Below are 20,687 nucleotides of genomic sequence, written 5' to 3'. Positions count from 1 at the left end.
CACCGTCACAGAGGACGGATTTGAGCTGTGGGTCAAACGGTCACCCCCCCCTTTTCCCCCCTTTTCCCCCCTTTTCCCCCCTTTTCCCCCGGGGCTCTTAGGACTCCGGCAGTCTTAGAGCTGGGACGCTGGCAGCTCATTTCTGATATTACCCCCCCATCGTATGATTACCCCCGCGGCTCTGGGAGTTGCATCTAATCCACGAACACATTTTACCCTCTCCAAAAATCTCCCCGCTTTCATCCCCCCCTTCAGGTGCCCTTTTTTACTTCCCCCTGCACCCATCGCCACATCCCCTCCTTCATCACACTCCCCTCCCTCCCTTTGCCCCTTTCCTCTCCACTTAAGTGGCCTGTGCTCGTACGTTAATGAGTGGTTGGAGTGGGTGTACGACGATCTGGAGGCGCTGAGGTTACAAGACGCGTGTGTCTGGCTTGGAAAGCAAGAGGTGGCTCAGGTGGGGAAGGGGGGGGGGAGCCGTGTGGGGGTTGGGGAAGGGGAAATGCACGGGCGGCGCGCTGTGTTTTCTTTGCAATTTGCGGCACGAGAAGGCAGTGCTGGGAATGTGTTTGTGTGTTTGTGTGTGTTTGTATGTATGTATGTATGCATGTGTTTTCTGCGGGTGCGGTGGCCATCAAGTTGTGGGGTCGGATGCGGTGGCGGCTGCGAGGGGGGAAGGTGTGTAGGTGGGAGGAGTTCGTTCTGTCTGTACGTCTGTACGTCTGTCATGTCGACCTTGCGGGAGATGTCGCGGGGCGGTTTTGATTTATTGCCGTCGTACATGTGTCCTACCTGCGCCCGCCATTCCCATCATCCCATCCAGTGACGATGAAACGGCCCGACCAACCAAGCTGTTTCCAACGGACTAACCCCCAACCAACCTCCTAACCGCCAACCAACCGCCACCGCAGGTGTTCAAGAAGAAGTGGGGTCTGCCCGGGGAGTTGGCGGCTGTGAACCTAACGGTCCAGGGGGATGCAGGCGCAGTTCCCCTTGTTAATCGTACGGAGTTCGTACAGCAGGTGGGTGCAGGTGGGGGCCACCAATAAGGGCTTGAGGCAGGGGGGTTGGTTAGGTCGTTGGGTGGTTGGTTACCGTACCTCAATGGGGGCTACCGGCTTCCCTTCTGAGGAGGGGGAGACGTGTGTGATTAAGTGTGTGTGTGTGTGTGTATGTGAATCGGTCCCATCAGCACCACCTGCTCTTGCTGTACAGGGGCCCTTTAACGGGTCAACAATAAACTGTCACCCAACTATCAACGGCTTCTGCCGCCTCCTCCACCTCCGTCCCCCAGATCGATCAACTCTCTGCGCTCGCCAGCTCCCCCTCCCCCTCGTCCTCCCCCTCCTCCTCATCGCCTTCTGATCCTAATAACATCAACAACAACAACAACACTAGCAGTAGCAGTAGCACTAGCAGTAGCAGCAGTAGCGGCGCCGAGAAGCCATCCGAAACAAATGATCACCAGCCGCAGCAGGGGTCGGCTAGAGAGCCCGGCCGGCTCGATCGGATGCAGCGAGCCCTCTTACAGCGGACGGCGGCGGAGGAGGCAGACGCGGCGGGGGGGGACGACGACAAAGAAGCCGAGGGCGAGGGCGCGGGCGGAGCCCTCCACCACCCCCACCACGATCACCAGCACCACCTCCATCTGCGGCACAGCACGCACCTGACCAGAGGGCGCCGGAGAACGTCAACCTCTCTGACAGCCGCGGTGGGGCGAATATCCGGGGGGGCTGGCAGCAACCACCTACCTGAGCAATCCACCGAGCAGCAGCAGCAGCAACAACAAGGGCAGATGGGGGGCCAGGAGAAGCGGGATGAGGGTCTGAGGGACTTTGACAAGGTGCATGCGGTCACGGTGGACGAGGAGGAGCTGGCGGCGGCCTGGGACGCCCCCGCGGAGAGCGTTGTTGCGGTTGGGGGTGGAGATGGAGATGCTGGTGGTGGTGGTGGGGGGAAGTAGTAGTCGTGGTGGTGTTGGTGGTGGTGGTGGTGGGGTGTCACCAACTGGGAGCGAGTAGCTTGTTCACCGCAAACCAAGCGGGGGCTCCAAGAGGGCGAGGCTGGGGGAAAGGGGACGGGGTTGAGGAGCCCGAGGACAGGTATATGTCCATGTAGCCGTAGCAGCAGTAGCACCGGTAGCAGCAGTAGCAGCAGCCACGGACGCGGGTTAAGGAGCAGCGGGCACTCAACGACCGGGCAGAGCCCGGTAACTGAATACCGCTTTAGCGAACCAACGAATCAACGAACTGAATATCCCTAGAAGCTCGAACACACTAGGTGGCGATGGTTGTGACGGTTGTGACGGTTGCGGTTACCACGGTGCAGTGGCGGTCTAACACCACCGGGGACGTCGCCAGCAGGCGGTTGTGGATGTATTGCTAAAACAGCAAGCTAAATGTACGAACCAAGGGTTTAAACGATTGATGAACGGAATGAACGTATGAAAAATAAAGGCATTCATTTGCGGGTTCGTCCCTTGGCATTGCGCGGTGTGATGGTGGTGGTGATGTGAATAAAGTGTCGTGATCTTGGTGGGTAAGGGTAAGGGGTGTGTGTGTTGGCGCTGGCGGTGTGGCTTTGCATGTCTGTGATAGCGCAAGCGCTGCCTGTGATTCTTGGTGGTGGTGGTGGGTTATGACGTGGTGACGGTCAGGCCTGAAGAGCTCATCCGTACATTCATCCCGCCCTCCGCCGACATACTCAACTTACATGCACACCGAGAGGTGGAAGGGCTTCAAGGAGTGGGCTTTTGGCGCGTAAGCGCAGTTGACCCCCAACGGAAGAAAGAGGGAGGCAGTGTACTAGGGAAGTGGGAGAGAGAGAGAGTGAGAGAGAGAAAGAGGGGGAGGGAGAGGGGTAAAGGGAAGAAAGCAGTTGGGATTGTGCGGAGTGCGCTCATGGGAGAGAATAGAAAGAAGAATTCTTGCGTTTGTGTGTGTGTGTGTGTGTGTGTGTGTGTGAGTGGATGGGTAAGTGAGCGGGATGGAGTGAATGCGAGTGTAGGGCGATGGAGGACTAGAGCCGCAACCTGGGGCCAGCCTGGCGCAGATTTGAACGAGGTTCGCTGATGAAGCGGCCTAGGACGAGCAGCAGAGGAGGAGGAGGAGGAGGAGGAGGACGATGTGGGCGTCTCGCGCTGCGAGTAAGGCGCGGCACAGGTGTCCATCACAAATGAAAACACAGTTCCGTACACAATGTTTAATCCTTAGGTACCTAATGCTGCGGTTGTCGAGCTTTCTGTCTGTTCCGAAGACCGCTGCAGCGCTGCCTTCGAGCACCTGACGGATTGCTGTTGTGGTTAAGAAGCGGGGGTTTTCCTTATTGGTGTGGCGACACCTGGGATGCTTTTGCGATCTGCCTTAGCTTGAAATCTCCTTGTGCATGACGTATGTATGTATGTATGTATGTATGTATCTGTTACGTATCGATGACGCTGGCCAGGGGCACCTAACGGGACCGACCACCGAAGCAAACTTCTCCTCCTTGGGGGGGGGATAGAGAGGGGCGTGAGGGGCCACTAGGCCCCCTCCTGCTCCACCGAGGGCGTGCACCCCCGTTCCTATGTCCTAGGCACGTGAGCTTTACATTCCCCTCCTTCCCTCTGCCTTACATACACATTCCTACTTGCGATTTCTTTCCCGTGCCGCAGACCCTTACACACGCACATGCACACGCACACGCAGACCCACACGCCATGTATGCTGTTCGCGGATTTCCACATTTTGTCCCTTCTTGTAATGTAACCGATAGGTTGGGTAGCCCATCGGTGGGCTAACCCTTCGGCAGGGTGAAGGCCGGCAACTCCTCCTACCGGCAACCCTACCCTACCGGGGCCCCACCCTACCGACCTGTTACCGACAGGCGACCGGTCGAGTGTATGCCTAGTTAGTTGGTTGGTTAGTTGGTTGGTTGGTTGGTTGCCATTCGCTCAGGGCTCGGGTGGTCATGCGGTCGTGCGGAACGGGCAGAAGACCATAACGGCAAAAATGCGACGAGAGTGGTTTGTAATGAGACACGACGCTCTGATAGCAGGGTGGCTCTTGAAGGCCGAGGAGGTGGGGAACTCGCTCTCACCTGTGGGTGTGTGAGTGGTTGACCTGGGGTTGGGGGGAGAGGGTATGGATAATCACGAATACACTGAAACCTCCTGCTCTCCACTACCGTCTGGCGGAAGAAAAGAGAGAGAGAGAGAGAGAGAGAGAGAGAGGAAGGAAGAGAGACAGAGAGAGAGAGAGACACGCATACACCCAGCAGCGAAAACATTGTCCTTGCAGCCGCAGCCATCACCGCCACAATGGCCATGGCGCGGCGCACAAGATGCATACATACGTACAGACACACACAAACACACACATCAAGCGCCGGGCAAGACCGAAGCAAGGCCACCATCACCACCACCATTATCGCCACCATCATCATCTTTGTTCCCTCTTATCGCAGTCGCCCCAATCAAACCCGAACACCACAACGGTGAAAATGACGAGGGAGCTACAAAACTAACAAAAAACAACCATGCCCAACCTGCCAGCACAGCAGTACGGCACTTTACCAGCTGCGCGGGAGGACAAGGAGGGTCGTTTCTTTGCCGCTGCCGAGCTCTCCGAATCAGATGGGCTGTATGTGAGAGGGAGAGCGGGAGGACTCTTTCCAATGGAAAGGGAAGTAGGTAATTCGACCCCGGGGTTCCCCACCTCATAACGATACTTTAGGCTGCCCCGTCAACGCACCGTTTGTTTTTCTGAATCTTAAGACTGCCTGCCTCACGGGGGAGATATTACAATGGCCAGCACAATACCAGTTCACCACTGGCCGTGATAGCTCAAAACTCGTAAACCAGCCTACATGTAGACATAGACGTTGGCAAGTGGCCTGACTTCTGCTCCCGGAGGTTCCGGGTTGAAATCCGCCTGCCGAACCCTCGGTGTATATGTTGGGAGGTGGCCCCCATCTTGTGGATGGTGTAAGACGTGTTTATAGCAATTTGCGATCTGACCAGGAACTAAGTTGTGGCGCCGCTGATCCGCTAGATTTTGTTGGATGCTGGCGGTGAGTTGCTGAACGTAACGAATACATCCTGAAGTCGGATGCGAGTAAATAATAAGAGTGTAAAAACGAACTGGAATAGGGTGCCCCTCTAGCAGGGGAGAGCAGGGAACTGCCTCAGGAAAGGGGGCCGCTGGTGAAGCTATATCACCCTGTAACAACATACATACAGACGGTGCCAGCCAAGTATACCGCTGCCGTGTTACCGGTGGTGCTGATGGCACTGCTGCTGCCACGCCCCAAGACCAAATTCCTTGTGCTACTGCTGCTGCTGCTGCTGAAATAATTGGCAGCGGGATACGATCGTACGCCGTCCACTTCAAGAGTGGAGTAGGGTGGAGGCGCTCCCTCTGCTCATCACCATCACCCTCCTCCCCCTCCTCCTCCTCCTCATCATCATCGTCCAGCTCGCCAAGTTTGAGAGCTATTCAAGGCATAAGGCCCCCTCTCTATCGATTATCCAGCGCTAACGCGCACAAACACGCTCACACACTGCGGCGCCGCTAATCACTCACTAGGTAGGTAAGAAAGTCCACCACACCACCGAACACCGCCAGCAAGCCCCTTGCAGCTATCCCACATGCCCAGATGCCACCTGCTGCCGGTGCCGGTCCTTCTGCTGCTGCTGCTGATGCTGCCCTACTAAGACCCGGAAGCTTTCCTCCCTGATAATAACCACCACAACCGCCATTACAACCGCCATCTCAACCACCACAACCATTATCACCCCTTTCACTAGCCTGGCTATACACACATACACATACATACACACACTCTCTCTCCCTTCCTCGCCATCACCATCACCTCCCCCTGCCATCATACATCGCTATAATCATCCCCATCCTCGTCGCCACCAACGTCGTCATCGCCATCCCCACCAATGCCATCAGGGCTCGAACTCCACATTCCTCCGAAGGTCCTCGATGTGCCCCAGCAGCGACTTGAGCTGCGCCGCCAGCAGCTCCCGCGCGCCCGGAGCCTCTCGGCGGTTTCGGTGCATCTCCATCAACGTCGCATTGAGTTCGGGGCACGACACGGTGACCTCAAGTCGCTTACCCCCGAGGTTGTCCACCACTGCCGCCACCGACACCTTCAGACTCACGGGCGCGAGCTCAAAGGTCGAGGAGGCGGAGGAGGAGGCAGCGGAGGAGGAGGAGGTACGCTTAGCAGCTGGGGAGCTGCGGGGTCGGCGAAAGGTGGTGGAGGAGGAGGGCGAGGTGGAGGCGGAGGGAGGCGGCGGCAGGGGTGACGGGGAGGTATACACACGCTTGAGCTTCACTCGCGCGGATGTGAGGGTGAGGTCCATGGCGTGCAGGTCGTTGGGGACAACCACCTGGACGTTATTCACCAACGAAAACTCCGCCTGCCGTCGCCGCAGCTCCGCTGCAACGGGGTCGTCCTCGCCGTGCTGTACGGACGCGACGTACCGAAGCCGTACATCCGTACGATCTGGCGGCCCAACGAGCGCCACTGTCATCGGTTTGCAGCCCAAGGTCTCCAACTTGGACAGCCTCAGCTGTCCTCCGGGTCCGATTGCGAATGTGGGGTGGTACTGGATCCAGTTTATGGAAGATTCCAGATGGAGGGATGCGGATTTGGATTGATGGGTCGGGGTGAGGCCTCGAGATGCCAGGTACCTGTGAGCGAGTGGGACGGGGACGGGGACGGGGACGGGGACGGGCAAGGGAGCTGTGTGTGGGGGGAAGAGGACGATGAACGACGACGGCCTAGGTGCCCCCCTTTATATAAGTGCCCCCCGCCCGCTCTAGGATTATCGGATCAGCAGGTCTGCCCAGATTTTCTCCCCTTTTTCGGCCCACATGCATGAATGCATGCATACATGCATGCAAAACCCCCAACCCCGGGCCCCCACCTGTCCAACGAGCGAATAGTTTCCTGCGGCAATGACGTCTCAAACACTGTCCTAGCGTTCCGTTGGAAGCTCCAGCCGCTGAGGGCCTCCGGTGTCAGAACCCGGGCACTGGAAACCACATCCGTCAGCACCAGCTTGCCCAGGTACAACCGAATCTCCGTACAATCACAGTCTGCGGGATGCTGTACGGAGATCTCCGCGGCCAGATCCAGCAGCTGCTGCAAGCACGCGTCCGTGCCGCTGGCGAGTTGTAGCAACCGCGTCGACGGCGGCGCTGCAGCTGCCGCGGCGGCGGCGTCGCCGTCGCCGTCGCCGCCAATGGCACCAAAGGAAGTCCGGGAGGTTTTGCTTTTGGCGCTGCCGCCGACGCCGTCGGCGGCGGCGGCCGCGGCGGTGGCGCTGTCATCTTGGACGGGACAGATCACGAAGCCGTCCATCTGGCCGAACACGGTGGTGATGGGGCGGCTGTACGGCCTAAGTTGCAAAGCGGGTGCTTCGCTGAGTTCGGGGCTTAGTACGTTGTTGATTTGCTTGCGCGTGAACTGAAGACCTGGAGGGAATGAGGAATGAGGAGGAGTGTTGGGCGAGTGTGGGGGGGGGGCAGTTCAGGATGGAAGGAGAGGAAAGGGGAAACATATGCAAGGGGCAACCAAAGGTAAACTGCCGCTGTGTAGAGGGAAAGGGGGCTTCAGTGACATAGCCGACATCCTGAGAGGGGGTGGGTGGAGGAGGAAGAGGAGGTGGAAGAGGAGGAGGAGGTGGAGGTGGAGGCGGAGAGGCATTTTGCGGGGGCGGCGACGGCGGCGGCGCAGGTGGGTTGGGGATGTGGCTTGATTGTCTTTGTGCAGCCGGTGAAGCTGGAGCGGCGGCACGTGTACGAATGTGGCTTCATATTGACCTGAGCTGCGTGCGGGTATGTGCGTATGTGTGTATGTGCGTATGCAACTCGGGAAAGGAAAGGGGAGTAATCCAGGGATGCACGGAATGCGGTGACTGTCTGCCCTATGTGACCGGAGGAGAAGGGGGAACACGACACGAGCACACGTGACACGACAGGCGTGAGGGGTTTCGCTTGGAGCTGTTCGCCACGCAGCCGGATGCCCACCCGCCTTTTGTCAGGGGGAAAGCTCTAAAGCATCAAGGCATCGCCGTACCTGAGTACTGATAGTGCTCTAGCGTCCTCTCCAGCAGCTGGGCCGCCGCCCCGACAACCCTCGGCGACCCATTAATATCGACCCGGTGGTCTTCGGGCCTGTAGCTGATGGTTGCTCCTGTCAGTTGGCGGACTCTATTAACTAGCTTTCCTCGTTGACCCAAAATCGCTGCTGCTGGAACGTTCGGCGGCAGAGCAATTGTGCGCACGGGTTCACGTAAAGTAGCTAAACGACTCATTTCCTTGCTAGGTTGCTTTCGGATGAAGAGAAGAGGTAGTCTAGCTATGTAAAGCACTTAGCCTTCCTCCACCTTTGGTTTCGCCGTAATGCTTAGCAGCCGCAAAGTCATACTGGATTGTAGTTTCCATACATCAAACAATTTTCGGAATGAATTAGCCAAGACAGACGGTGCGTTTCGTTGGAGTTTCTGTGGCTTCGGAGCCAAAACACCAATTCCCATGGTAGTGCCGACGTACGCTACATAAGGACCTGTATAGAGAATTTTCAATTGCACCTCGACCACTTGTACAGGATCAAGCTGGATAATGAACTCTTCGCCTATCACTCGATTTTAGATCAGTTCTCGATTGCATCCTTCTTCCCTCCCATATCCTCCTTTAGAAATGCACGCCTCTGCCAATATATTCTACTGTCACCCTCATTTCAAGCCGCCTAGCAACTCAAGCCCTCAGTCCTAGCCTCGCTTGACTTTTAACCAGGGATTTTGATTTTGAGATTCGCATCCGCAGGGAGGAGCCCCGAAACTTCCCCCTGGTTGCCCTGGTCCCCGCACCAGTGCCTCTCAGATCTTCCCGCTCCGCCCGTTCCAGGTATCTTGAGATCTGCCATATCTCGCCCAAGCCAACCCTGGCCAACCCAACCCAGCTGTCCAACTCTTCCCACTCCACGGCTCACACGTCCGCACAGCCAAGCCAAGCTCCTAGCTGCCGCCGCCGCCACCACCACCAGTACCACCTCAGACCCGCCACGCAGTTGCTCAAACCCCTCAGCTAAAGCCCCAACGCAACACGACCCGGGCCAAGTCATCTACAGGCTTATCCCCATTCAGCTTATTCATTCATTTATTCATTCATTCATTTATTCATTCACATATACATTCCAGCTAAATTTATATATGTCTTCAGACGCATCATACATGCTAAGGCGCGGCATAATGTCCCTGGAAAATGGCTACACAGTCATGCCTTTGCACGGTGGTAAGCCCGTGTAAGCCAGCTGGGGAGAAGTGACGATGAGTTGACGCTACCGTTGATCCATCGGATATTGGTGGTGATGGGTGCTGAATGAACCCCCAAACGCCACTCACCGACTTCGCAGAAGTCGGCGTTCATGGGCAAGAGAACGATGAGGCTGGCCCCCGAAACATAGCATTGGGGAAGGTCATTGGGACTGCCAGGCTAGTGGCCACGGGTGAAGCTATAACCCCCCTTACTAGACACAAATTTACGCCGTCCTCCCCCTCGCCGACAGACACCCGAGCCTCCCGTGGTGTGCAGACAGCTACTATGCCCCCTCCCCCGCTCGCGGAGGCACACGGGAACCGACAACCGCATATGAGGTTTTCCTTGGCAAAACCGTTGTAACTTAACCCGTCATCTCGTTGACCGTTGTACGTGGAACGTTTGGCTGTTAAAGATCGTAAATCGCCTTCAATTTCTCGGCTCATGAGTGCCAATGGGCACCCTCCCCAATGCCCGGGATCCGCGGCTGATCTCCGGGAACTGGACGAGATTCGTACACTGTCTCAACGGCCTGCCGCCGCCGCTGCAGTAATAACGACAGGGCAGTGTGTGTGTGTGTGTGTGTGTGTGTGGCGGGGGGGGGGGAGAGGTCAGAGTAGGATCTGTAGGGAAGCATCGGTGGCTGTTTCGATGGTGCAACCCACATCCCGCTACCCTCTTCTGTCCGGGGCCGCACTCCTACCCCGCCCCCGCCCCCTCGTTCCTCGACAGCACTCGTTCGTGGTTCGTCTTTCCCCCGGCCTCCCCTACACGGGGCTGATGGATCCCGACCGACTTTGTTCAAGCTCCCCTGGAGCTAATCTCCCCTCAAGCTAACTGATTCAGCCCAGTTAAGCTTCCCACCCCCCACGTCAACCTCGGGAATCCCCCAACACCCCGTGCTACCTAACTCTACCCGCACGCACGCCCGGCCCCCCACCAAACACCTACCCCAGCCCTGGTCTCATTCGGGTGATACGTGCATTGCCTTTCTCTTGGCTCTGAAACCAAAACCCACACGCATTGGTGTAGGTATCGGGCCCCCCTTCATCTTGTCAGCCGTTGTTTGGCTCCCCCCCCCACCCCGGTCGCCAGCCGCCCCTCCCTCCCTTTCCCTCCTTCCGCCTACCTCCGCAAACTCCCCCTTCAGCCCCAGGAAGGTCACCTCCACGGCCTCCGTCTCCGAGCCACCGGAGGCCCCACTCAGGTGCAGGTCCAGGGAGTGGACACCCGTGAAGCGGGAGACCTGAGAAAACACACACACACACATACGCATACACGCATACGTGTATGTATCGCGGTTCAGATCATTAATAAAACACGCACACGCACGCATCGCATACCGGGTAGTAGGGGTGTGTGAGGGGAAGGGGATGGAGCGCCGTAAGGGGGAAGAAGCGTCCAAAGGGGGTTGCGGGGAGGGGCGGAAGCCGCCGTACCCGAACAAGGAGGAAGAGATACACCAAGAATGGAAACAAGGGTGGCAGGGAATGAATAAGGCATCTCGTGTCACTGAAATACACACCTTAACGGATATTCGCATTACCGTAGCTCCGCACTCTTTCGTGCCGTACAAATCGTACACTTACCTGTACGGGATACTCTATCACCCCACGAGGGTCTCCATCCGCCACAAGCTCCCACTCCTGCAGTAGCACATACCGGTGTCAAACGTCGTCGTACAACACACACGTACATACACGCACACAGAGGGCCGCCGGCAGACATCCAATACTCGACAAGAACGGTTTCACGAGGTCATCAGGGACATACATACATACATACATACATACATACATACATACATACATACATACATACATACATACATACATACATACATACATACATACATACATACATACATACATACATACATACATACATACATACCTGCACGGGTGTCATGCGGCTCACAGCTCCGAAGTCCAGGTCATCCCGGTTCACGAATGCCCTCATCCGAGAGGGGGCGCTGCCCGGAGGACCCCCTCCAATAACACAAATAGCCTTGAGCTTCACCGCACCGTCGAATCTGTTGAACGGATTTTTGTGTGTGTGTGTGTTTTAATAGGGGGAGAGATGCTGTATGTGTATGTGTACAACTGGCAACACATCTCCTATCTCCTGCGCGCGCGCGTGTGTGTCTGTCTGTCTGTGTGTGGTGGGGGTGGGGGTGGTGTGGGGCCGCGTGAGGACACGGGAATGCAGGATAGAAACGAACGGAAGGGAAGTCAGGCTGGAGGTGGAAGGGAATTGGGTCAATCGCACCAATCGCACCAATCGCCTCTAGCCCCCAACCGGCCGTCGGCTCGCCCATGGATCACCATCATCACCATCGCTATCACACCCTTGTGTGATGGGTGGTGGGGAATTCCAGTTACCCCTTGCAAATTCCTTCCAGTCACTGTTCCGCCCGTCCCCTCTCCCTTACGGGATGTGCAGCAGCAGCTCCTGCTCCTCGTCATCGGGGTCGCTCCGCAGGGGTTGCTCGGGGGTTTCCAGGCGTGTGTGCCAGGGGCGAAGAACATTTCGACATGATCTGGGGGTTTGCTCGTTCAGACATCGTACCTGTTATCGAATAGCGGAGATGGATGCGAGGGGACGGGGGGGAATGGGAGTTGGGGGCACTTTCTTTGGCGATGGAGACGGCTGGGAGGGGGTTATTGCTTGAGCACGGAAAGCAGGGAAGCGCTGTCCACAGCGATGGGACCGTGGTTTACAACAAAATGAAGAAGATGACACGAGCGAGGCGGAGGCTGGAAGGTAAATGCTTGGAAAGGGGACAGCCGATGACTGACAAGCAAGCGAAGCAACACCTGCCGTGCGGACAAGCTTGGCGCTCAGCTTTCCCTATTGCAGTTATGAATTGGGGTAAATGCATGGATACGAAGATAGTATAGATATAAAAGCCAACGCGGAATAGGTGGAGTTGTGGGAAGCAGGCCTAGCCCACCTGGTCGATGGCTATGTGCTTGTACAGCGAATAAGCTACACCACAATCAGCTGCTTCACAGTCATGATCATGGGCACAGCACGCTTTTGTCGGTGGAGGCATTCCCAGTTACATACAACGCAGCGGTTGGCGAGTGACAAGCGACTAATCTAGACACAGCTTAAGGATAACCCCAATGGTGTAAAGCAGGTTGTCGCGTGCTGTGTTGCAGTTTCTCTGACAAAGCCGGCCATGTTTGGCTTCATCTTCTGAGGCTTGGATGTAACGAACTCGCGCCATCCCGTACGTGTCGGGGAATTTGTGCAACCGGATTACCGGAACAATGGCTTGAAGTTGTCTAAGCATACGGCTGAATTGCAAGTGCGTTAGCATGTAAAAGTATTCATGCTACAAGCCGCTGCTGAGTTCATTCCATCTGCGATTTCCAGCGAGGTCCCAAGCTATCCAACACCGATGGAGTCAATTCACTTAATCCCTACACTGAATAACTTCAATTAAACAAGCAGCGTGCTTGGTGGGCTTTGATTGTCTGGGCCATCAACTCCCCGGCACCCCAGACGTCTTTCCTGCTTGTGGCGGAGTCATGGCGCAGCTTTCAGGCTTTGTGCATGACTTAGGAAACGCGCTGAAGCGGAAAGATGGTGAGAAAGCGACAGCTGCATTTACGTCCCCCCTGATGCCGTGCACGCGAAGCACCTGAGCACAGCAGGACCTTCTCTCTCTTCTTCCTACCTTCACACCCCACCACATCATACGGGCACAAATACTGGGTTTCATATCCCAGCCCCGCCCAGAAATGGGACACTGACCGGCTGTCAAAGCTATGGGAAATATCGCCTAAGCAGACGTATACCAAATTTCCACTTCCAGCGCCCGTTCCCTTCCCGCTCTGCCCCCAGCCATCTCAGCCCCCTGCCGCAAGCACTCCAGCAAACCCCCTCTACCCCCCAAAACGCACACACGGCTCCCAACCCGCTCTAACCCAGGTCGCCGCGCATCGGAGCTCCTCTCCCCAACCTCTCCTGCCGGCCTCATCGCCCACCAGCTGGCCAGCTCAGGTCGTGCCGTACCCACTGGTCAGCTGTCCTCCCAGCTTCCTGAGCCCTGGGGGGACATGGTGGCGGCCTTCATGAGGTGCCAGGTGGCGCAAAACAACGGGGAGCGAGCAGTGGCTTGCAGGTGAGGGGGAGGGAGGGACAGGGGGGGAGGGAGGGAGAGCGGGCAAATTCTGGATGGGGGCTGGAAGAGAGGGAGGTGAGGGCGGGTTGCGGAGAAGACACGAGGGCTCTGGCGCGGAATGAGATGAGGTGGAATGGGATGGGAATGGGATGATGCTGATTTGTATCGGAATGTAGTCGGAGGACGATGGTCGGGAGGGAGGGTTCGGGGAAAGCCGATGATTTAGGCCGGGGGAACGGCCGTGGCACGACTGTGAATACGGTCAGAAAGTCTACACCCTCCTTTTATCTCTCTCTTCTCTGTCGCCGTTCTGTCACCCTTCTGTCGCCCTTAGGGAATACCGAGAGGGCTACGCGACCTCCCTTGCCTCCCTGCTCAACGCGGACAAGGGCACCGAGACGGAGTGGCTCATACCCCTGGCCCTGGGGGCAGCTGCCTACCTCAAGGTGTTGTCATCGCTGGCGGATGAGGAGCTCGCCAGGAAGGGCGCGGCGGCCAACCAGGTGTGCCCTGGAGGGGGCTGCGCGCGTATGTATGTGTGTATGTATGTGAGGAGGGGAGGGATGGGGGATGCTTTGGAGGGGGGTGCGGGATGCGGTCGAAAGAGGTGCTGTGGGTTTGGGATGGGCCGAGTGGGGGCTGCAGGTGCAGGTGGGTTGAGGGGCTGAAGGTGCCCGGAGGGATCAGCTGAGCGACCTTGGGCACCTTGGGGAGCTTGGGGACCTTGGCAATACTCCCCTATCATCGTCACCACCATCAACCCCGCTAACTAATTCTGGAGTATCCGTCTATATCTGGTATCTGCTTCCGTGGTTCGTCTCACCCCCACCACCCCACCTCGTACGCACCTGTCAGCCGCTGCCGTTCCAATGATGGAAGGAAGGAAGTCCTTATTAGAACTCAGACAGGGCTCTGCTTTCCCAGGGTATACCAACTTTGCCTCCCCTCTCCGCCCTCTTTGCCTCCCTTCGCCCCTTTTCTCCCTCCCCCCTCTCACCCGTTTGTGGTTCGCCTTCCCCCCCTCTCGCCCCTTTTCCTTCAGTCGTTCGTGGTTCGTCTTCCCCCCTCTTTGCCCCTTTTCTCCGCCCTCCTGCCGACCCGTTGTGTTGAGAGGTGCGAGCCAGTGGTCACTCTCGCCCTCCCTCCCTCCCTCCCTGCCCTCCTGGCTTTCCTGTCTTTTAAAAACATCATTTGGTGCGTGAATTCGTAAGGTTACGGAAGTACCTTCAGTGCGGTTGCGTTACTGCTTGGGACGTCGACATTGGGGGTCACTTTGGGGCCCTTGGGGTGTGTCGTCATTATCCCTCCCCCTCAACCGCCTGCCTCGCCCTCCCCCCTTCCTGTCCCTCCCCCACTCCCCCAGCTATCCGAATGCGCCATCTCGCTTCAAAACTTCTTCCGGGGGTTGGCCACCTCCAAGTCAAGTCAGGCGAAGAAGGACGCGTCGGTGGCGGTGGTTTGCGTTATGATGAAGGTGTGTATGTATGTATGTATGTATGTATGTATGTATGTATGTATGTATGTATGTATGTATGTATGTATGTATGTATGTATGTGCATATGTGTTGGGGCTAGGGTTGTCTGGGGGAGTTGGGTTTCTTTCCCCCTCGTGGGTTTACTCCGGAGCGCACAGGTCGTCATGTGGTGCGGGTCGGCGCGCCAGCGCTCCGCCCCGCCTGTGAATTCTCTCCCTCACTCCCGCACTCATTCACTCACGATCTTTCAAGTCTGCGGCTCAATGAAAGATTGGGGGAGAGAGTTACTGAGACGTGAAGAGGACATGTCGAGGATGGCCTGTAAGCAACTTTTCCCAAGTACTTTGTGTTTGTGTCAACGAAACACGAACCCAACTTTGACCAGACCGCAGTACCCCGGTTTAGTCTTTCCCCCCAAACACCCGCAAGCATCGATTGCCCCAAATCTGCTCGCAGGTCTACTTCAAACTGAATGCCATCAACAACTGTAAGCAACCACTCCAACAGATTGAACTTAACCGACTTTTTGACAACGCCAAGCAGGCGCATAAGGTCACGTTGAGGTGGGGGAGGGGCCAGGTGGTCGTCGTACAGGAGCCGTAATCGCCATAATCGCGGAATGCTATGGCACACTTGACCTTCCAAGCATACGTCGTTCCTTTCCTAAATTCCGAATCACCTAGATCCACTTTGAGATTTAAAATAAGTGGTTTTCGTAGTAAACTAAAACGATATAAACATTACGGGAGCGGGTCCTGCGCTGTGTTTATTGCATTGTTTAGCGCAATTACGCTATCTGGTAAAGAATGTATCGCGTCATGAAGTCGGAGACGACCCGCTGCATGTGCAAACTGGCCTACATGCACAGGTACTACACGGGGCGATTAGCGGCGTACGACGAGGACTTTCAAAAGGCGGACGAGCATCTGACGTATGCGTTCGAGCACTGCGCGTCCAGCTCCCCGCACAACGTTCGTCGCGTGCTGAGGTACCTCATACCTGTGAGTGTGTGAGAGTGGCTGAGAGGAGGATCGGAGGATGCAGCGCGGGAAAGAAAGAGGTGGAAAGGGAAGGAGGGTTGGAAGGGGTTTGGTTTAGAAGCGCCTATTGTCCCTGTCTGTCTGTTTGTCCGTGTGCGATTTGTGATTTGGAGCGTTTCTGTTCTTTTACCTATAGCCCTGTTTAGCTACTGCGTCTTTCATCATCGCCTCGTTCGGGGTGAAATCTTGAGTGCCTAAAATTTGCAGTTTTCCGTACTTCCTAGCAAGGTCCTTGATTTACCCCGTTGCCATTCAGGTCAAGATGTTGCTGGGGGTGCTCCCCAGTGAAGCCCTTTTACGACAGTACGGCCTGTCCGAGTACGAACCCATTCGGAGGGCGGTGAAGGAGGGCAGCCTGGGGTTGCTGCTGAGCTCCCTGGAGTCAAACCAGGTGTGGACTGCCGTACAGAGGAAGGAGCAACGGAAAGATAAATAAGAAGAACAAGATATTCACGCGCCGTGCTGGACGACGAGCCGTGTGCCCACTTTCCCTCCCTGAAGAGGATATCCCCCCCATGACAATAAGTACCATGTCACGAGCACTTGGCCAAGGGATTTTAGGGTAATGCACGTCACGGCGTGCCCATTACGGAACATACCTTCTGTGTTCTGGGCCTAACGTGAACGGTAATTGTTTTTCAGGCGCAATCAGGTATGTGTGTGTGTGTGTGTTTGGACCCGTTCACACGTCCTTTTTCGACTGCCCTGCTGTACCCTGCCCTGTCCCGAACTCCACTCCTGGGCGCCCCCAGATCCGTTTCATTCAGAGCGGCACCTTCCTCCTCCTGGAGCGGTTACAGTTGGTGGTTGTGAGGCGGCTATTCAGGAAGGTGGCGCTGGTGCATGCGCAGGTGGGTGTGAGGGGAGGGAAGCCCGAGTTCATTGACCAGTAGGGGAGAGGGGGAGGGGAAAGGAGAGACCAGGAACAGGGGAGGTAGGGAGGTACGGAGAGGACGACCGGTACAGCTGTATCGTTGCCACGTGCCCTGAACTGCGCAATCTCTGAGACAGCTATGTCAAGAGGTTACTTCCTTCCAACCCAAGGATACGGCTTCAACCTGTTTTGCATTGGCCGCTCCCCCCCCATTGCCCGTCCACCCTCATGCCGGGTTGCCACCTGCTGCTCCAGATGAACCCAGCCAAGGCGCACCAAGTACCCCTGGCTCTGCTGGAGGCCGCGCTGCAGCTGCAGGTAGGTGCCATTCGTCGTCGCAACCACTGGCGGAAGGCGAAGAGACAAAGTCATTCTGGAGTTTGTAATGGGGCTTACGTGGGGTCAAACACTCCCTCATATTGCAGTGCAATTGACCGGTAGTAGTTCTGTCCGCATCCAAACACGTACTTTAGGCCGAGGAAGGCCCGAAAGGTACCAAGCAAGCAAGCCAAATCCCCAACCACACCCCGGATAGCGCCAGGTTCGGTCTTTCAGTGGTGCTCTCCAATGCCGATGTTCCTCTCAGCCATGTGTTACAACTGTTTCTACATTCTAGACCTCGCGCCCGGGCTCCCGCTTGTTTCCCTCCCAGCATAGTTTTATTTGCCACAGTTACGCCAAATACTACATTTACATCATGCCATAATTTCCGGTTATTTCTCCGCCCCTGGCTTGCAGGGCATTGAGAAGGATCCCCTGGAGCTTCAATGCCTGATAGCCAACCTCATCTTCCGGAAGTACATCAAGGGTTATCTTGCCTACAAGAGCCGCGTGGTGGTGCTGGCTAAGACGGACGCCTTTCCCGTGCTATCAGCGGTACAGCTTTCCGATCCGCTGGCCACATAATCATATAGTGTACAAATGCGTATAAAGAGTTGACATGACGAGTTGACGGCGGCCATTACCCTGGTGTAGTCTCTACCGTGGCTTGGCGGCAGAGCGTCAGCTCTGGCGGAGTGGGGTGGGCACATAGCCGGGACAGCTCTATGCTGATGGGATCCTATATTGACCCCATGTGGGTGAGTACAGGATGGTGCGCCCGCCGGGGGAGTGACCTCATCGCCTGGACTCAGATGGCGCAATGGGAAATTTTTTCTTCCGTACTTTACCCAAAAGCAAAGCAGAGTTAAGGCCTCGTTTCACTTGGAAAAGAAGTTGAGCTCATAGCACGTCATATGTAGAGCACTGATGATGTTCATTCCTGAGGGCAACGCTGGGGGCCTAACACCTCAATTTAGCCTTCACAAAAGCTTATACACCAAACCAACAACAGCGATGAATATGACCACCGAGAACAAAATAATTCGTACAGCACGGAAAACGATGCAACCATACAATGCCCACGAGCATCACTATGGTTGCGACTGCATTTTTACATTCGCCACATGATACAGTTATGTACAGTAACACGGCGCATCAGACCGTCTCCTCCGAGCTCCACCCGAGTTCCAAACTCTTGAAGAAGTTATTTGCAGTCGTTTGGCCTCGGCCAGGTCATCATGTCTCCAAACACATACGGCATAACCATGATGTCAGGTTGTGTTGGTCCATGTAGCTAGGATGGTAAACACACCGACGTGTGGCTACCATAGGGTAGTCACACCAGGTAAAATCAGGCAAAACCACACAGAACGCGCAGATACCCTAACCTCCCATCGCACTGCTAGCAACCAAATGTGCCACGGCGAACAGCCCAAGCGGAGTTACCCTACTGCGCATCCCGTACCATAGGCATGTAACAGGAGGAGCTGAGTTGTGGGGCCTTTTACTTCGGCGGATAGCCCGGGTACGTTGCCTGTGGGGGAACGCCTACGGTGACACGAACCAGAACAGCGTGGAGCAGGGTGGATCGCCACGATCATGCTTCGGGTGTAAACAGGAAAAGCGCACTTACAACCCGCAACATCAGAGAGAGAGAGAGCAGGTCTATAGAACAAGTATGCTGGCAGAGCCCAAATGCTCTATTTAAACGACTCACCGTAGGCCGCGGGGGCGCCCTGCGCGGGAGGCGGGGCGCCATACTGCCCCTGGTGTGGATACCCCTGCTGCGGCGCGTACATCGGCTGGGCAGGAGTTGTCGGGTACCCGGCACCCCCGGGTGGTGCAGGGTATGGGGCGGGCGCTACGGGGCACGGCACCAAGCAAAGTACAGTACTCTTTGTTAGCAACGCTAAGCACAACAGCGAGGGACCACAACAGCGAGGGACATATTGGGGTAAAAGATGACACGCTGAGTCAGCGCGTAACTGTCGGAGGTTAGACTGCGTGCCTCATCTCTTGGTTCCTCCATATCGCCACGGGGGTACGGACCGATGGAGACATGATTCAAGGGCAGAGGAACGGAGCGGGATACCCTTAAGGAAATCATGGCTCCACTCCCAAAGGTCAAATTTACGGTCATACGCAACACGAAGCAGGCCCTACCTGGAGCTCCGTACGCAGGCGGAGGTGCGCCGTACGCAGGCGGAGGTGCGCCGTACGCAGGTGGCTGAGCTCCGTACGCAGGTGGCTGAGCTCCGTATGCAGGCATCGGGGCACCATACGCAGGCGGTGGGGCGCCGTAGCCTGGCTGCGCCACACCGTAGCCTGGCTGCGCCGCACTGTAGCCTGGCTGCGGCGCACCGTACGGTGCCCCGTACGCTGGCGGCGGTACTCCATAACCTACAGAAACGCAAAACACGAACAATGCCTTCGCTCAGCTCCCCGCGTCCACCGAGCTCGCTTTCGCCGTAATGCAGCCCCAGGCTTCAGCCCCCGGCCCCGCACTGCTTGCAGGCGCATATATAGTTGTTTCTGTTGTGCGTGTGTGTAGCTTGTCACGGGACATTAATCCCCGGCCTCCCACCAGCAAACTCCATAGCTTCTCATCCCGCAGAGGCTTTAGTATTCCTTGAAATGCAACAAGACAGAAAGGCCCTGCAGCTACACCCATGGGGGAACTGATACTACAATACATCGGCATCATCGGTCCCCGAACCCTTGGCGGACCCCACGGCATGCCATTGGCGCCAAATGATACGTCTTCGGCCCATGGCGGCATAAAAGAAAGGACTTCTTTGCGGCATTCCATCACCCGGGTTAGACCGCAATGTGCTCACTTGGCCACGTGTGTGCACTTACCTGGGACCTGCTGGGGGTACGGGTACTGCGCATACTGCTGTGTTGGATACGCCGCTGGGTACGCTCCGTGTGCCTGCATCCAGAATTTTGAACAAGATGTCTCGGGCGGCAACCCGCAGCACGCAAGCGGCCAATGCATGAAGCCCATTCATACCTCTCATGTGTATATGCGTATGCATATGCGTGCTAATTAAACTTTCCCGTGATAAGGTAAACCCGTGTCTCCTTGCTGCGCACGCCAGGAAGTCATCCAACGTATGCCAGGGGACGAAGATGGCAGTGGCAGGAGACAGACAGACGGACAAACATCAGACAGACGAGCCTTGGCTATTCACACCAACCACCTCACACGCAGCCCCTGGCTGCCCCTTCGCTGAATGCCCACCTTAAGGGCAGAATTTCGGGTGAAGTTCAGCGTCACATGTACGAAACCGTGTTGCTTGCCGTGCTTGGTGTACACGGGCGCCTGGACCTGGTCCCTTCCATACTCGCGGGCCTGCAGTTCACAGCGACCCAGATCGTGGAATTGGTTTCCCCACAAAGACGTGGTACCATGCAGGGCCTGCGAGACACTGCCTTGCACTTTTCCCCAGGCCCGAACGCCCTAAACCGTTCCCGGCAATGTGGTGAGGGGCCGCCACAGCTGGTGTACGAATGGATATACCGGCCGTG

General features: G+C 56.5%; 5 protein-coding genes across 5 annotated transcripts in view; 2 read left to right on the top strand and 3 right to left on the bottom strand.

Annotated features, from left to right (window-relative positions):
* Positions 1-1,963, top strand: part of VOLCADRAFT_97172 (uncharacterized protein) — a gene marked incomplete at both ends in the record, with an annotated part of 7,875 nt that extends 5,912 nt beyond the window's left edge. The window contains 3 exons of the mRNA XM_002956187.1: positions 349-457; positions 912-1,022; positions 1,637-1,963. Coding sequence (XP_002956233.1) covers positions 349-457; positions 912-1,022; positions 1,637-1,963 — 547 coding nt within the window. The remainder of the gene's footprint in view (positions 1-348; positions 458-911; positions 1,023-1,636) is intronic.
* A 3,079-nt stretch (positions 1,964-5,042) lies between these two features.
* VOLCADRAFT_107123 (uncharacterized protein) lies at positions 5,043-8,441 on the bottom strand (the record flags this gene model as incomplete). Its single annotated transcript, XM_002956136.1, has 5 exons — positions 5,043-6,136; positions 6,380-6,683; positions 6,920-7,469; positions 8,074-8,247; positions 8,384-8,441. 5 exons carry the CDS (start codon positions 8,439-8,441, stop codon positions 5,933-5,935), a joined length of 1,290 nt encoding a protein of 429 aa, XP_002956182.1. The 3' UTR covers positions 5,043-5,932.
* Positions 8,442-9,756: 1,315 nt separating this feature from the next.
* On the bottom strand, positions 9,757-11,273 carry VOLCADRAFT_97170 (uncharacterized protein; the record flags this gene model as incomplete). The annotated part of the gene is made up of 4 exons (XM_002956135.1): positions 9,757-9,858; positions 10,444-10,560; positions 10,904-10,960; positions 11,208-11,273. The coding sequence occupies 4 exons, from the start codon at positions 11,271-11,273 to the stop codon at positions 9,757-9,759; spliced, it is 342 nt and encodes a 113-aa protein (XP_002956181.1).
* Positions 11,274-12,905: 1,632 nt separating this feature from the next.
* On the top strand, positions 12,906-17,741 carry VOLCADRAFT_97169 (uncharacterized protein; the record flags this gene model as incomplete). Its single annotated transcript, XM_002956186.1, has 10 exons — positions 12,906-12,908; positions 13,313-13,446; positions 13,781-13,949; positions 14,810-14,920; positions 15,378-15,484; positions 15,790-15,922; positions 16,218-16,352; positions 16,714-16,812; positions 17,091-17,153; positions 17,574-17,741. 10 exons carry the CDS (start codon positions 12,906-12,908, stop codon positions 17,739-17,741), a joined length of 1,122 nt encoding a protein of 373 aa, XP_002956232.1.
* Positions 17,742-18,660: 919 nt separating this feature from the next.
* The window catches only part of VOLCADRAFT_97168 (uncharacterized protein), a gene marked incomplete at both ends in the record, with an annotated part of 3,993 nt that continues 1,966 nt past the window's right edge, over positions 18,661-20,687 (bottom strand). The window contains 5 exons of the mRNA XM_002956134.1: positions 18,661-18,704; positions 18,874-18,937; positions 19,320-19,506; positions 19,994-20,088; positions 20,401-20,511. Coding sequence (XP_002956180.1) covers positions 18,661-18,704; positions 18,874-18,937; positions 19,320-19,506; positions 19,994-20,088; positions 20,401-20,511 — 501 coding nt within the window. The remainder of the gene's footprint in view (positions 18,705-18,873; positions 18,938-19,319; positions 19,507-19,993; positions 20,089-20,400; positions 20,512-20,687) is intronic.

The sequence above is a fragment of the Volvox carteri genome, assembly GCF_000143455.1.
Source record: "Volvox carteri f. nagariensis unplaced genomic scaffold VOLCAscaffold_58, whole genome shotgun sequence".
Taxonomy (NCBI): domain Eukaryota; kingdom Viridiplantae; phylum Chlorophyta; class Chlorophyceae; order Chlamydomonadales; family Volvocaceae; genus Volvox; species Volvox carteri.
Note: the sequence above shows the minus strand (reverse complement) of the source record. Positions and strands in the feature narration are given on the sequence as shown.